Here is a 17,761-nt window from a genome sequence, read left to right as displayed (position 1 = left end):
AGCTGCTGTATCTAAGCCCGGTGTGTTACAGAGATTGTCTTATGCTGTCTCCAGTGTGTGCATGCGTTGTTCTATCTGTTGCTTAAACAGAATGTTGTTTATTCAAACGGTGCGAAACAGTGCCCTGTGAGTCAGTATAAATCTTCTTGCGTTGCAAACAGGCAGAAACAGTAATTTCTTGGTCTCCTACTGTAACACTAGAGCTGGGCACTGGGAGAGAAGGATACCCGAGTTCAGGAGGCATGGAGGGGATGGCGTCATAAACAGTTGCACAGAAAGGAACACGGTAACTTGTCTCATCTTACAGTGTCAGCACCTTGCAGTCCAAGGGGCCCAAAAATGTTTCAGCCTGTCTGATGCAATACGAGGGGCTGCTGATAAGTCTTTGGCTTTGTGTTCTTTTTTTGTTTCTATGGTAACAAATGTTAAGCCTTATGTGTCTAATATATGTTTTCAAAATTTTGTGTATGTAGCTTATGGCAACAGTGATCTAGGCATGCGGAGAACAAAATGGCGGAGTCTGAGATGATATTCACAGCAAATGAGAGCAGAGGAGTGATAAAATTCTTGTTTATGCAAGGAAAATCTGCAAAGGATATTCATGGTGATATGTCGCAGACATTGGGGGATCAATGCCCTTCATATTCTGCAGTTAATCCTTTCCAATCCACTGTCTGACGTCTTAAGACATTATGATTTAAGGCTGTACAGCTCCGATGTTGTAAGACATCCGTCGGGGTTCTCTCACTGTATATTGCCAGCATCCCTGCTGTCGGAGCCTATCCAATATGTCACCTCATGCAGTACTGGCTTTAGCCAGCATATAGCGCTGTTGTATAATGGCAGAGAAAGAGTAAGCCCCCTAGGAAAACCAGGATACAAATTGGATTGGAAAGGGTTAAGAACTGGGATGCCAAATTTAAAACGGGGCACTTCAACACCAATGATGAGGAACGTCCTGGACGACCGAGAGAGGTTGTTGTTCTGGAGATCGTTGATACTGTGCACAACCTCATATTGGAGAATCTGCGAATTTCAGCTAAAGGAATAGTAGACATCATGGGGATTTCTCGTGAACCTGTTTGTGTCATTATCCATGAACATTTGAACATGAAGAAGCTATCTGCAAAGTGGGTCCCCAAATGTTTGACACCAGATCAGAAAAGCATGCGAGTGAAAACTTCCTGGTCCATTTGTCAGCGTTTCCAGACTGATAAGAACTTCCTTGATCAACTGGTCACTATGGATGAGACCTAGATTTATTTGTATGACCCTGAAACTAAGGAGCAATCGAAAGATTGGAGGCCCAGTGGTTCTCCTCGCCCAAAGAAGTTCAGGGTGCAAAAATCAGCCACTAAGGTGATGGTGTCTGTGTTCTGGGATAAGGAGGGTGTGCTGCTAGTGGACTACCTTCAAAATGGTTCCACCATCAATGCAAGGTATTACATTGAACTTTTGGACCAATTGAAGGCAGCCCTGAAGGCCAAAAGGCGGCGCAAGCTGTCCAAAGGAATCTTGTTCCTGCAAGACCATGCCTCTGCTCACACTGCACAAGTGACCATGGCAAAACTGGTGGAGCTAGGCTTCCAGCTGGTTGACCACCCACCTTATTCACCAGATATAGCTCCTTCCGACTATCATCTGTTTCCAAACCTGAAGAAACACCTCAAGGGTACCAAATTTTACACAATTTATGATGCCATGGCAGCTATGAATGACTGGCTTGAGGCACAACCGAAATCCTTCTTTTTGCAAGGGATACAGAACTTGGAAGACCGATGTAAGAAGTGTGTTGACATCAGTGGAGAGTATATGGAATAAATGTAAAGTTTCATCTTCCTATTTCGTTTCTGGGTGAAGCCAAACACTTATCAGCACCCCCTCGTATAACAATAGCGGACCCAAAACAAAAACCAGGAGCTACTTAATACAAGCTCTCTAAGCCATTGCCACCTCCTGTCCCCAGGAATCCGTCCACCAATTAAAGGTACACACAAACAAGCTGAAATCTATGAACAAGCTAAAATGTTCAAAAAGCAGGGGGGTACCCCATTATATACATATGTATTGCTATAGCTGAGCAACTCTAGTAAAAACCTCTCTCTTACTTAGGATTACACAAGGTTTTTTCTAATGTAAAGAAAGGGCAATTTTAAGCCCTTTTTCCCATTTATTGAACAGCTTCTGAACTTGTTTAATAGAAAATCTGTCACCACAGGCTGCCCCTATCCTATTCAGCTGAAGACCATTGCTTAGGAAAATCCATCTTCAGCTAAACAGCAGAATACAGCTCAGTACGCGGACGGCTGTTCTTCAGTGCTGCAGCCTGCAACACTATTCAAGGCATAGTTCTGAATATACAAGGTTTTTTTTTTTTATTAAACATGGCTTTTATCTCTATAATAACTTAATTTCCCTCTGCAGAGTGCAGGAGTACCAAATCCATACCCCCTAACAAGAAGCTGCATTCAGCTTCTCTTCACAGCATGCTGGTTACACTTTTAACAGGCTGGCGGTCTAAAGTGGTGAAGTTATCAGAGAAGGAATCCCCAGGCACAGTAAAGTGGGGAGATTAGGCTCAGCACGTGCTAATAAAAGCAGAGTTGGATAGGAAGAGTCAGCTGAATGTGTTTATGATGGATTAAGCGTTAGAACCAGGCTGTGTTAGCCATGATGACACAAGTCCAAGATAGAGCACCGCAGGCTTACTGGTTGTGGTCGTGGGAAAGTAAAGTCTGTAGCATGTGTGAGACGGTGACCGGCAAGGTGCTAGAGGGAAGGTATATCTCCCCTAGGATGCTCTCCTATGCTGCCTTGAGGAGCGCTTGGTCAGATGCGTGGCACCGAGCAGCCTGGGCTCGGTGGAGGAAGCCGGCAGTTTAGTGTTAGTGGCATTAAGTCACTAACACATTGTAGTGAGTAAGTGGTTCCAAGCCGCATAATCCGGGCCGGCTTTTCCTGGAGTGACCAAAGTGAAGGGTGGGATGGTCACTCCCACGTACCAGGTGGGGCTGGTACCAGGCCATATAAAGCCTGGGCCTACAGGGCCAGCAGGAGAGCTGAGACTTTTGCAGGTCTGAGAGTCCTCGCTGGCTGTGTGCAGGAGCTATTTGTTAACAGTGTGTAGACAGGAACGCTACATGTATAGTAAGTGCTCAGACGAGCAGGATTTATGTTATGTTTGCCTGATGTTAAGGCTGTATTTTGCTTTTGTTTGCTTGGAAATAAACCCAGGCAAAGCCTGGACTAAAGACTTTATCCTATGTGTCACTGTCTCTGACTGCTTATGCCCAGGTTGCTACCGATCCTAAACGCTAATCCCTCACACATGTTAATAGAATAACTAGAGGGGGTACTTTTTGAGTTGGTCAGTGAGGAAGGAAATCCTCTTGCTAGCTACTACTGCCAGCCTTTCATTGTCACAGTAACCAAGTATGAACCTCTTGTAAGAACTGTTGTTGTAACCAGTAAGCCTGTGTGCTTTCTTGTTAATAATGGGGGGGAAAAGTTGGTCCTGCACTCATAAGAAATAGTGAGATAGGTTGAATTAGAACAAAGGAAAATTAACTTTGGAGGAGATCTCTGTCCTTGAGACCCCCCAAACAGGTTTCCAAGCGGTGTGTATAAATCCAATCCAAGGTCTTGACTGGGAAGTTTTTATTGGTCCATAAAAACAGATATACCGGTACAGAATGATAACACAGGAAATGTTGAAGTTGAAACATGTTTCGGGGTGTAAGGAAGCTCCATTTTCAAGCATATTTAATATGTAGAATGAATTGACTTACATAGCAAAACTTAAATAAAGGGGACGATTTGCGGCCAGACTGATTAATTGGGTTGGACCTCAGACACCAGGTGAGTCCCAACAAGGAATACGTTTTTTTATGAAACTCTCAAAAAAACAAATTTTTATTAACCCCCTAATGCCCATTGAGCGCTGTCCCTCAAAATTTGTCTTTTCTTGTTAATAAAAGCATTTTGTGAGTTCAACAGAAACATTTTGTGTGAGCCTCCATGTCAGCACCCAACTGTCAGCTACTTCTTTTGTCACGCCAGGCCGTGTGCACATCTTACTAGGAAAACACTAATATTTTTTTTTGCCTGTCTTTATCCAGCGTTGGCAAGTCATATCCAGAAGTAACAAATGACAGCTACACAGGTTGTGCTACTAATTAAAGCAAGTAAGATACAAAGGCCAACCTGTCACACTATGCATAATTTAACCATGTCAATAATTAAAGCGATGAGTTAGCACCTCCCCCACTTACAAGATTGCAGAGGATCCAGTCATGTGCACTAATTCTCTCATAATAAAATATTTAATAATATAAAAATGGTTGGAGTATAACATAAAATGAGCCATGGTCAGATATGAGTAGAACATGACAACTCCCAAAGTTTACTACTGGAGTAATGCGATCTACACGAAAGAACAAATATAAGAGTAATTCCCATTGACCAGTACACATGTACTATTGTCACAGATATTAACTAATTAGTTATCATCGTAATGGTGGGCACAACCAGATGGCCCTTCATCTACTATATTAAATATATGCAGTAATGAAATGAACGAGCCATAAAATTTGACCTCTACTTCAACTGTTCTTGAGAATTGAGTGAGTTAATTTTGTGTACAGCACGGAACAGGAGAAAACAAAAGAAACTTGGCTACCGAATGTCACCAAAGGTTTCAAATTTTACAATCTATCAAAAGAAATAAGAAACCTAAAGCTGACCATACACATAAGATCAGTATATTCTGGCTGTTCAAGGACTTGTTGGATTAAAAAAAATCAAATTGACAGTTTACATTTTTTGGCAGACAACAGCCTGCTGACCAAATGATGGTCGAAATTGCCCATTTCGGCCAACGTTTATTTCATTATGTCATCAACTATGGAGGCATTTCCATGACAATAGAGATGACAGTATCAGGCAAAGTCATAATAAGAAGCATAAAACATTTTATACTAACAGGAAAAGGAATTGCATTGAAACTTAAAATAAATCATGGAAGGGTAAGAAAGTTTGTAAGTAGGCGGGAGTCTGGTGCCCCCCACGGTAGACCTCAAGCGGCATGCAGCTTATAAAACCAATTTTCTGCACTGTTTGTCAAATGTGATTGCTATCAGTCACTATAAGTAGATCAGCAGCTATAAAATTGTCTACTCCATATCACCCCAGCCGGAGCCAACGCCCTTATGGAACTTCAGATGGTCTGGAGTACCTTATCCGTTTTTAAATAATTTATTGACTAAATATTGCACTACTCATGTCAGTGAAACTACACCGTGACCATCCAGATCACCTCCTCCCATGCAAATGCGGACAGAGAGAAAATTCCACCACAGAGGATCAGGCCATAGAATCTATCGCAGGGATGTTGAAAGCCCCAGCTAGGGATCGATGCACCTAGATCAATCATCAGTCCAACTTCATGAGAGTGTAGGGAGCACAACCGCTCCTGGGAAGCACCCGGACCATATTTTCTGCCTGACTTGAGTCTCTTGTAAATAGTTATATATCAGTGAAGGTAGGAAAGCTTCTGTATATAAATAATGAAGTGTAACTTGTATAGATGCCAGAGGTTATTATAGAATAAGGTTTCTTCTACATACGTGAGCAGATTTCCCGCTCTGTAATGACCATCAATCAATGATAATAGCATGTTGATCAGTGCTTGTTTAGTACTTTTGAAAAAAGTAATCATTGCAGGTATGGGAATGAACAATTGTTAATATATGAGGTGTGTAGCAAACAGTGTTGGTCACCTTCCGTAGCTCTTTCATGCCCAAGGGTTATTGACCCGCCTGCGTTCAGATCACATTTTGCACATTTTGGTATTCCCAATTTCAAAGATATCATAACTTATTTCTCCAGTGACATATTTACATGAGGGCTTGTTTTTTTTTTGTGGGATGAGTTTTATTTTTCAATGGTACCATTTAATGTATAATATAATGCATTGAAGAATTTTAAATATTTCTGAGCGGGACAAAACGGGAAAATTGCCAATTGCACCAATTTCTTTTGTTTTTGTAGCATTTGAAGTACAAGAAAAATGACAATTACAGCAATACTAAATTTATAAAGTTTTTTTTTTAAGTAGTGCTACTTAAAATAAAATAGATTTATTTGAAAACATTTCTTTTCTGCAGACACCTTTTGACCCTCGTTATTCCACAAACTGCTAAACCACGGTGAAATATGGGGTAATGGTAAAAAGGCTAGTCTCTGCCCCCTAGTGTGGTGCGTACCCTGGTAAAGAGTCTAAGGAGATGGGGAAACATTCCAACTCATGTTTACTTGGTTCAGAAACTTGTCAATTCAACATCCAATTGATGTAGGCCCAAAACTTTACAATTCAGTTCAACATTGGCCCTGAGTGTGGTAGCTTTAGTTCCTGCTACCTTCCTGGTCTGTACTGTCTTTCAGTAAACACCATCGCTCCTTGAGGACTCTCTTCTAAACTTTCTAGAACACTACATGAACTTTAAACTCTTGCTTCTCCCACTGCTCAATGCTGATTGGCTGTACCTGTGAGAAACTGAATCACTGGGCTGTTCTATCTCTCTCTGTACTGTATTCTGCTTTAGCCACCACCTTCAAGGCAAGACAATAATAAAGTGCAAAATATATTTAAAGGCATACACACGACTCTTAGGAAGGTCAATATTATTATGTAGGGACAGTTCCACAAGCTAGTGTAAATGCTACCACTAGAATCTAAGGTTAGTTATGTTACATTTTAATTAGCTGATTAAAATACTTGTGTTTTAATCTTTTCAACTCAGGAGCCAAAAGTGGCTTATGCATGTTTCTGATATCGGCTGCACGCTCACATCCTGCTGAATGCAGTAAAGGCTAGGAGTGGGAAGAGAAGACGCCTGGCTAGAAGGCAGCACAGCAACAAGTTAAGAAAATGTTCCACTGTCCTAAATGCACCACAAACCCCATCACTTCTAGACTCTGAGCCTCTACAGAACAAGACTTCCATAAAGCACCTGTGACACTACAACTACAGTTCTCAGTATGTAGTGACAGCTGCAAATTTTCAGTTCCTGCCAGGAGTTGTAGTCTCCAAAACCGCAACTACCACCATGTCTTGTAGTTATACAGATCTCCGAATGTGCTTGGAATTGTAGTTTACCAACAGATGAATGGGTAACCTCTTTGATAATCATGTGACCCTTCATCAATTGGAAAACTAGAACTCCTAGCATATCCTGACAGCTAGGAGCCCTCAGGATATGCTGGGTATTGTAGCGCCTCAACAAACAACCATTTCAATAACTACCATGACTCGCCTAAAATGACAATCCTACAGAGCATGCTGTTAGTTCTAATTTTCCTAAGAGCTTGTGAGCCATAGATTGCACATCGCCGGGTATCCCAGTAGAATCATTTTAACTTGCATCATTCATAAAGTATATGTAAAGAATGATCTTAGCTGGAAATAGTTAACCATGAGGGATATGCAGCGTTTCTTATTTTTCTTGATTTTACAAGTTTAAAGTATTTCAAGACTTAGTTCCCATAGTAACGGAATGTTTCACTGTTTTACAGTATGTAGGATATGAATGAACTGTACCAAGGTCATTTTCAGATTTCATCAGTCACAACAGAAAAGGTCATAGCTAGGTAACCTGGCACGGAGCTTAGCCAGCTGTAAGAGTTAATATCTAATGAACGTTGTAAATGAAAAGTCTTCTATTCAGAGTAACCCCATTATTTATTGTAACCTTTTGCAATGTATTTCTCCTTTCGCATGCTTTATCATTTAATATGAACCAAGTGCTTTATCACGCACAGACACCATGTACTGATCCTTAGGTGCCTTTCATGCGGGACAGAATATTCCGCAACCGTATTGCAGAATATTGAGCACCAAAATCCATACCGCTAACATGTGGATTTTAATGCGGAATTAAGAATAGTAGAATTCTGCTTGCATTTCCGCATTAAAATCTGCAGTTAGCCATGTGGATTTTGTTGCAGAATTCCGTAATGGACAGTTCTGCTTCACTTTTGCGAAATATTCCGTCGTGTGTGAATGGTCACTTAAGGTATGTGTCCATGGAGCAGAAATTCACACCATTTACACTATATGGGCAAGACTTTTTAATTTTGTCTATGTGGTGCAGAAAATTTTCACACCAAATTTGCAGTAGATTGAACATGCGGTCTGGAATTTTAATCCAGAGCATGTTGCAGATTTCTTAGTGCAGCAGATTTCAAATGAAGGGGTTAAGTCTGTTCCATTATGTGCAGATCTGGGCAAGGCAATGCAGTAGTGATGCCATGGTTTATTTATGCTTATCTTTTAACTGCTATTTCATTAAATAAGAGTTTTAATTCAAATGGCTTTGGAATCCTGTGGTTTACTTGCTTTGCTCATTGCTAAAAGTCATGCCCAGGGATTCCTCCATGCATAGGTGAACTGACTTTCTTTGGCATTTGCACAAAGTGGTGTGGATTTGGCGTAAATTTTATGTTGTGTGGTTTCTATTGTGAAAAATCTCCCATTTTCAATCCATGGAAACATACACTAAGGGTGGCGTCACACGAGCGTGTTTTTGTAAGCGCAAAAACACGCGTGTATGAAGGCAATGGTCTGCCGGCACCCCTGAATTGTTTTTCAGGAAAGGGCTTTACATATAAGCCCTTCCATGAAAAACAAGTGTCCCCGCGGGGATGAAGAACACATCTGCCGCATGAAGCAGATGTTTCCTTCATCTCCGCGAGGAAAAAGAATTCCCTGCTGCACCTGCCACATCTGTGGCAGATGCAGGAAAGGAATTCTTCATCCCTGCGGGGAATAAAGAATTCCCTACCACAGCCGGCATCCTGTGATTGTTTTTCAGGGAAGGGCTTTAAATATAAGCCCTTCCCTGAAAAGCAAGAAAAATGTGGTAGGTGCAGCAGGGAATTCTTTTTCCTCGCGGGGATGAAGGAAACAACTGCCGCATGCAGCAGATGTGTTCTTCATCCCTGCGGGGACATGGCAGCGGCGGACAGGTAAATATTTTTTTTTACACTAAAATTCTTGTTTTTCAGGGAAGAGTTTATATGTAAAGCTCTTCCCTGAAAAACAATTCAGGGGTGTTGGCAGACCATTGTCGCACCTGTAAAACACGGACATGTGCACACACCATAGGGAATGCATTGGTTCTAATAGAAGCGTGTTTTTGTGCGTGCGTGCGTGCGTATGCATGCACAAAAACACACTCGTGTGAAGCCACCCTAAATGTGGTAACCTCGCATTAGAATCTTGCTTATTTTATTGCACAGTTTAATATATATTCTGCTAAAAGTCAAATAAATATTCTTTAGATTTGCAAACGATGGATGGATACAGTAACTGAATTATATCCTAGTGTTCCAGTAAGCAATAAGCAGTACCAGTAGCAATAGAAAATATGAAAACTGGGTAATCTAATGCCTTTAACATGTTTATATGTCCATCTAGCTGTCACACCTACTAATGATTTAAACAGGTTAAGGCTTTGATATAGGTAGATAAATGTAACATCTATCACTGGTTCTATGTAGTGGCACATGTTATGGAGTCTCATACAGACCATATAAGGGTAGTTTTAGATGGCGTATGCACAACTATGCTTGCCAAAACGGAGCGTACTTGTGCATGAATGAGGGTTTTTTTCCTTGACGGTCGTTCAAACTCCACGTCATGGCGCAAGAGTTTGAAGATAATAGCGGGTAGTTAGATGCTGCCCTATCTTTTCCGCATGTAATTACTACTATGTATGGGAAAGATAGAGCAAGTCCCATCTTTGCTCGCTTGTCCAACAAACGGGCGGGAATCCCAATAGTGGAAATTAAACCACTGAAATAAATTGAAATGAGTGGTTTTGTTTTCTCCCATAATGTCAAGTTCATGTGTTTAAACCCCTGCCCACGAGTGCTCAATTTGGGGGTCAGCTGTTACCAACAGTGCTGTGAATTTCGAAGAGTCATGAATGGAGGGTAAAAGGGATAAACTTATCAAGAGGAAAGCACATCAAGTCAACCCTTGTCAGGACCATCTTCCACTTGGAAACCACTGTCCCAATGCGAAAGAACCTGCGGATCAAGAACAGGTCTCTATAGTCAGACCCCATACTTGGAAGGTAATCATGCTTGGGCACGAGTGATAGTCTATGAGATTATGATGAGATGAGATCTAGTTTTACCAGAGGATAGCTGCCTCCTGAAGCTGTCCCATGATCATAGGGTAATTTTTAAGATTACCTCTCCTAATCTTCATTTTGAAAAATAAAATCTCAGAAAGTGTAGTATGAACTTACTTAACTCATGCTTCAGCTTCTTGGAGGCAAATTCCTTGCACAAATCCTTCTAGCAAAACCCTTCACGCTACAGTAGAAAGACAAGGTGGCAAAGTTCGTATTCTCCTTTCTTCTTCCTACTTTAATCATTTCAGGACCGCCCATAGACTATGAATGTCTAGACAGTCCTTATCTCTCTCTGCAGGTATTCTTAAAAGGTCCTTGTAGAGAATCCCACTAGAGCTTCCCTGCTGTGCAGGAGCTCTGTGATCTGAGAGTCTAATGACAGCTCAGATCATAACGCTTTGCCAGGAGACCAATCAGCATGGCCTCTATGCATGTGATGGCCCTGACAAAGCACTTAGAAGTCAGGCAGCTCATCCCATAAGAAAGGAAAGTTAAAAAAAATGATGCTGACTAGAGATGAGCCAGCATACTCAGTAAGGGACAATACTTGAGCAAGTATCGTCCTTTTCAAGTACCTGCCTGCTCGTCAGAAAATATTCGGCTGCCAGCGGGGGTAAGCGGTGGGTTGCGGGAGTGAGCAGGGGGGAGCGAGGGGGAAGGAGAGAGATCTCCCCTCATTGTTCCCCCCCCCCCCCGCTCTCCCCCGCCGCCCCCACTGGCACCCGAATCTTTTCTAACGAGCAGGCAGGTACTCGAAAAGGACGATACTCGCTCGAGTATTGTCCCTTAACGAGTATGCTCGCTCATCTCTAATGCTGACATAATGTGGGTAAATGGCGAATGTTATTTATTACCTTTTTATGTGATATGACTATCTGTCTTACAAATAGAAAATGCCAAATATTGAAAAATGCAAATTAAAAAAAAAATCTCTAAATTTTGAATTTTTTCTAAATAAACGCAAAACATACCAAACAAAATTTACCATGGATATAAAGTAAAATGTGTCACAAAAAACAATCTCAGAATCACTTGAATAATTAATAGCATTTAAAGGTTATTACCACATAAAGTGAAGCATCTCAGATTTGACAGATTGGGCTTGGTCACATAAGCAAAAACTGTCCTGACTTTGGAGGCAGGTGGTTAAACACATACCGTCCAAACATTGCCAGGACTGCCAGACATTATACATAATTATACAATCTAAATAGGATGTAAAGGAAGCACCTTATCTCTTATTTGTTGCCGGACCTTCTCCCTTTCTGCTTCCATCCTGGCATGTTTGGCCTTTCTCTCCTCCTCTTGTTGACGCAGAGCTTCCTGTCTTTCTTCTTCTTTCTTTTGAGCATCTGGATCTTTCTCCTCCTCCCCTCCAAGCATCTTCCCCATATCCTTTGTTGCCCCTGCATACAATGGGAAATACAAAATGACAGCAAAATGCAGGAAATATTGCAAAGTCAAATAAGTTTATTACTAGGAATGAAATGCTCTATTATATCTATATTTCTGGTACTGATATCAGCAATGTCTACACATCTCAAGTCTTAGATATATACATTTATCATTATATATAACACTACATTGGCAATAAAGCAGGTTGAAGGGGGCAAATATAGTTTATTAATTTATACTGTAACTGTCCCATGGTGCCGTTGGTTTGTGCACATTACTCTTTTACTTCTATGTACTCTGCAAATACAATGCAACACTGAATGATATACACGAGAGGGTACAGTGTCAGGGCTCAGTCACCCGTGTGACTGAGCCCTCACTCCATGAAGCAGCAGTTTGTAGAACCACCTTTAGCAGCAATGATTTGAAGTATCATTTTCTGTATGACTTTATCGGTCTCTCACATCATTCTGCAGTCATTTTAGCCCACTCTTCTCTATAACAGTGCTTCCGTTTATTGAGGTTTGTGGACAATAGCTTATGCGCAACTCTCTTAAGGGCCCACCACAGCATTTCAATTGGGTTGAGGTCTGGACTTTGACTGGGCCATTGCAGCATCTTGATACTATTTTTCTCCAGCTATTTTGATGTAGATTGGCTGGCGCGCTTGGGATCATTGTCCTGTTGGATGACCCAGCTTCAGCCAAGTTTTAGCTTTTGGATAGATGGCTTCACATTTGACTCTTGAATACTTTGTTATATAAAGGAGTTCATGATTGACTGCAAGGTGCTTCAACATATAACATGCTGACTGAGACCTCTAGAGTCTGAGATGTAACTCTTGCCCTTTCTTTTGTAATTTCTCTGAGCATTGTGTGGTCTGACCTTGGGGTGAATTTGCTGGAACAACCACTCCTGGAAAGATTGTCATTTGTCAGCCATCTTGAAAGTTTTCTACTTATGAATAATCTTTCTCAATGAAGAATGATGATCTCCAAAGTCTTTGGAAATGGCCTTAGTTATAATCAAATTGAAAGGCCGTAACAATTGCTTCTTTAAGATCATTGCTAATGTCTTTCCTCCTTGACATTTAGTTAACACATGCCTGAATACTCCATAACAGCAAACTACCAAGACTTCTGCCTTTTATAGAGGTAGTCACACTTGCTAATATCAATTAATCAAGGCCATTAATTCCTATAGAAGCATTAAGCGTGTACTTTATTTTTCACACACTACTTATACATTTTGGGATAGTTTTTGTTAAATAATGACACATTGTAATTTGTTATGTGTAGTTTTTCATCTCAGGTTGTATTAACCTAATTGATTTTTCACTAGGTCCTGATATGTAAAACTATAGAATTCAAAGAGGGTGTATTTAGTTGTCTCCTGACTGTATACAAAGGTGATGTCTTAGGCCAGGTTCTCATATGTCTGGCTCTCTCACTATTTTTTCCCTCTGGCATTGTAGTATAATGCTGAAGAGAAACCTGTTGCCAGCACTGATCCCATAATTTTCTATGGGACAGTTCATGATATCCAGCAGATTTGATGTTGAATACTTAACTACACCCGACAGAACAACATAGCATGAGTTTTTCTGTCTGACTATGTCTGGCTATGGATGTCGCACCAATATAAAAAGTGCACCAAAACAGCATCAGTTGTGTCTAGCTGGAGCATGAAAACAATGGCCAGCCACAACTTATAGGTGGGAACTCAGCCTTATTCAGGCAACGCCTTTATTCTGATTTACTCCTAGATGCTCGGCATAGTTGCTTTTCGTCCGGGCTGGAAAACGAGTCTACATAGCTGCATGAAAACGCTCGTGTGAATAAAGCCTCATGCCTTATTTTAACAGCTGCCCTTAAACTTGTGAGAGACTATACTAATCCTAGCATAATCAGTTAATTAGAAGCAGATGGACTAAGGTTTTAGGAAAGATCACTTACCCCCTAAAGCTTGTTTCATCACAAAATCCATGGTCCTCTGATGAGTTCTACCCTGCTGGTCAAAGAGGTATTCTCATCCAGCACAAATGTAAGGAGACGCTGCAAGACAGAGACAGAGAATATAAAGAAATGTGTAATATGCCAAGGGGTTGATAAGACATAATGGACGACTGATATTTATTACACCACTATATAGAACATACAGTACATGGACTATCCATCACTACCAATGATGCCTGTAATTTGTCTCTTAATGTTGACAGTAATTGCATAAGAGTTAACTCTTAAACTTCTTCTCATTCATATCCCTATATGAATATAAACTGGCCCCCTGGATCAGGACGCATGTAGGTCCCCAGATTTCTCTGCACTGTAAAACATGTATATAGATAATTACAACTGTGATAAAACATTTTCATCCTAAGGAATGGGCAAAATCTGAAGTAGAAGGAACTCTGCTTACACTTTTGCTGACATTTTCTAACAGTTTTCCATTGGGGGTTCCTGTATATTTAGATTAGTATTCTATGTTTGTATCTCACTGCAGCAGAGACTTCTTAATTACATGCAATTGAGCAAAGAAGAACTTGACACTTTTTCTGGCAAAAATAGGCCCTGGATTATTTTTACAAACAGCTATTATAGACTCAGAAAAGCAGCTACACAGCACTGGGAGTAGAAAGATAAAAGGTTTGTGTATAGGATGAGTATCAGGAAGCGAAAAGTATTTGCCCCCTTCTACATATTCCCTGTTACATGTTTGTCGTACGATGTAAAAAAACAATTAGACGACAGTAGCCTTAGTATACACATGGCAAAGTATCATATGCTATAACTGCCCCATTAACTAAATAACTAGCTGCACTACATCAGTAGTAATAACTAGATAAATAGTAATAAATAAAGTTGCCGACTCTCCTGACCCATCTGTTTTAGTAAATATTGGTTTTCCCTGTAAAATAACAATGCATCTTTTCTTGGGGCTATTGTGCCATTTCTTGGTTATTCTTCCTAGAAATGTTTGCATTGATTGACAACGAATGTTACTATTCCAAGTGTCAATGGGGTATGTCTCCACACAATCTGACACTGTGTAATCAGTATTGACAGTGTCATAAGGGGATGGATGATTTCAATGATGCATAAGTAGTGTTGAGTAATTATAGACATTTTTGGGTTAGGAGTACCTGACTCAATTAAAAAAAAATAAAAAACAATTGGGAATCAGAACAGTCAATTAGAAATCCATTGAATTTATGGGGAAAAAACGGGCACGTGAGTTTCTAAGAATGTGGCTTTTTTGTTATAACTTGAAATCCCATCAAGGACAGTATCAGCATGGACTTTGAACAACTCCATCGAGATGTTATACTTAGTCAGATTTGAACCTACAATTTCAGCACTGCAAGACGGCCGTGCTAACAACTGAGCCACCACAACTGTCTTTTCTGCTCTCAAGGATGAATAAACACAAAGAGAATATAAAATCCCCATCAAAATATTGTCCTTGGACCTATTTAGACCTAGAATTTCAGCACTGCAAAGCAGCAGTGTTAACCAAGCCCCTACACTTGTCTGTTCTTCTCCAGAGAAAGACATATAAACACATAACATAAGAACCCCATCCAATGTTGCCCTTGGACAGATTTGAACCTACACCTCCAGCACTGCAAAGCTAACAACTGAGCCACAACACGTGTATGTTCTGCTCAAGAGGAGGACAAGAACAACAATAATAAACACAAAGAGAACATGTGAACCCCATCTAGATGTTGCCCGTGGTCAGATTTAACCATAGAACTCCAGTGCTGCAAGGGAGCAGTGCTAACAACTGAGATAATACCTTACTCCAACGGACATTCTTCTTTAGATATAAGCCTCAATGGATGTTTTTTGTTTATCGAGAAATGGATGTGTCCCTTTTTTCTTGAGCTTTCCATTTACCAATCTTTCCCTGGCCCCTTAATTAAACTATATAGCCTTGTATCCTGCTTATGCCCAAAGAGAAGTGCCTGTTAGAGTTAGCAACCCATCTAAAACTAATGGTCACCTGGACGTAGTGGATGGGCCCACATATTTTGATCAAAATCTGCTCTAAGAACGTTGCATTTTTAAGAACGTTGCATTTTTATGCAGCTAGTATATTTAACAGTTATGCCTTTTGTATTCCGATATTGAATGTGTATTAGTGCTTTCACCATCTGTTTTGCTTGCATTGTTTTTTCACAATCATGGCTTATTCACACCTATACATTTAATTCATTTGCTGGTAATGCTGATTTGTGTTTTTGCTGCATTCATACTAAAATGGTGGTGCTAGAGTGATGGGGTGCTGGTCAGGACCTAGACAGTTTGAAGGAAATTCTGAGCAACAGTAGAAAGGCTGAATCATAATTGTCCATATCTATTTGCTTCATAACCAGAATTCTTCAGTATTCGTGAATGGCAGAAGTGATACAATATCAAAGTTCTTGATTTATTGAAAGTCTAAACTTCAACCTGATTGAGAAGCTGTGACGGACAAGACCCACTAATATGTCTGAAATAAAGAAGTTCTCTTAAGAAGAGTCGGCAAGAGTTCTTCAACGGGTACGAGAAAGTCTAATTTATATGAAATAGTGTTTTCTAAAGATTATTGTTGCTAAAGGCATACACTTTAAAAAAGATCTCTTAGATGCTTTTTCTCATTCTTACCTGCAGGTCTACAACCACATTGCTCCTCTCATTCAGAGAGGCCATGTAGTGTCTGCATACACATATGCGATTTGAAAGTTTAAAACTTTAAAGGGGGCAATTACATATTCAGAGGTGTGAAATTAACATTGGCAGACTTAAATAAAAAAAGTGAAATCAATAAGTGTAGATGTTTAAACTTTTTCTAAAACTCTCAGTAAAGTCTAGTCTTCTCAACTTCCTCATATTTTTTGAGTTGGGTCTTGATACAGAATGTACCGCACACACAACTAAAAAAAACTCTTTTTACCAAAGCTAGGATCCAATTGAAGTGAATGGGAGTTCTGGAAACAGCATAATGTAAGGCCTCCCTCACACAGGGCGTTTTATACAGCGTTTAGCGCTGCCTTTTCAGCCCAGCGCTAAACGCTGTACAACACTCCCATTCATTTCAATGGGGCTGCTCACACAGGGCTGAAAAAGCAGCGCCTTCCAAGACTGCGCTTTGACAGCGATGCAAGTTCTATTTTGGGGCGTTTTCAGCCCTGCGTCGCCCATTGAAATGAATTGGCAGCGGTTTTAGCACTGCCTGAAAACGCGGCAACACTTGGTGCTGCGTTTTTGGCAGCGTTAACCGCTTGCCGATTTTCGGGGTGAGGGCTTGTAATAGAAGCCCTGCCCTGAAAATCAGTCCCAGCTGACTAGAGAAAAAAAAGAAAATAATACTCACCTAGCCGCTGCAGTCCAGGTCGCGGCTGCTGGTCTCTGCCGCTGATCCGGGCTTCCTCTGCACTGACAAGTCTATTGCCGTAGGCCAGGTTTAAGAACCCCGCCTCTGGCAATAGAGTGCTGTGATTGGTTGTCGGCACGCTCGATGCCCAATCACAGCCCTTCATTGACTGTCTCAGCCAATCAGCGCCGGCAAGTGCTGATTGGCTGAGACAGTCAATGAAGGGCTGTGATTGGGCATCGAGCAAGCACCGACAACCAATCATAGCACTCTATTGCCAGAGGCGGGGTTCTCAAACCTGGCCTCCGGCAATAGACTAGGGAGTGCCGAGGAAGCCCGGATTAGTGGCAGAGACCAGCGGCCCCGACCCGGACTGCAGCGGCTAGGTGAGTATTGCTTTTTTTTTCTTTTCAGCATTCTTGGCTGCGTTTTCAGCCGAGCTGAAAACGCAGCCAAAACGCTGGCATAAAGTATGCCAGCGCTGCTGAAACGGGGCGGAATCTGCAGTAACGCAGCGTTGAAAAACGCTGCGTTTCTGCAAACGCCCTGTGTGAGGGAGGCCTAACTCTCTGTGCTACACTTCTTCAGTAACTTCTATTCACTTCTGTAGGCGTTACGCAAACAGTGTAGCACAGCGCGCTCGGCTGTTCTGCAACTGCTGGCCACCACATACAGCCGAGGTGGGGGGCAGTAGGGACCACAACTCATGACAGGTGCATGTACCAGAAGTGGGAATAACCCTTTAATCAGTAATCTCTTGTTTGTACATATCTATCTATTTAATGATCATTTAAAGTTAATTTATTCTA

At 41.1% G+C, this 17,761-nt stretch overlaps 1 protein-coding gene across 1 annotated transcript in view; it reads right to left on the bottom strand.

Moving 5' to 3' along the window:
• CPLX2 (complexin 2) overlaps window positions 1-17,761 on the bottom strand; it is a 69,024-nt gene that overhangs the window by 31,040 nt on the left and 20,223 nt on the right. Inside the window, exons 2-3 of the mRNA XM_066591182.1 lie at window positions 13,550-13,648; window positions 11,430-11,605 (exon numbers count right to left, since the gene is read on the bottom strand). Of these exons, the coding sequence (XP_066447279.1) occupies window positions 11,430-11,605; window positions 13,550-13,580 (207 nt within the window). The 5' untranslated portion in view covers window positions 13,581-13,648. The remainder of the gene's footprint in view (window positions 1-11,429; window positions 11,606-13,549; window positions 13,649-17,761) is intronic.

Source organism: Eleutherodactylus coqui, chromosome 2, assembly GCF_035609145.1.
Source record: "Eleutherodactylus coqui strain aEleCoq1 chromosome 2, aEleCoq1.hap1, whole genome shotgun sequence".
NCBI classification, from domain to species: Eukaryota; Metazoa; Chordata; class Amphibia; order Anura; family Eleutherodactylidae; genus Eleutherodactylus; species Eleutherodactylus coqui.
This window is presented reverse-complemented; position numbering and strand designations above follow the sequence as displayed.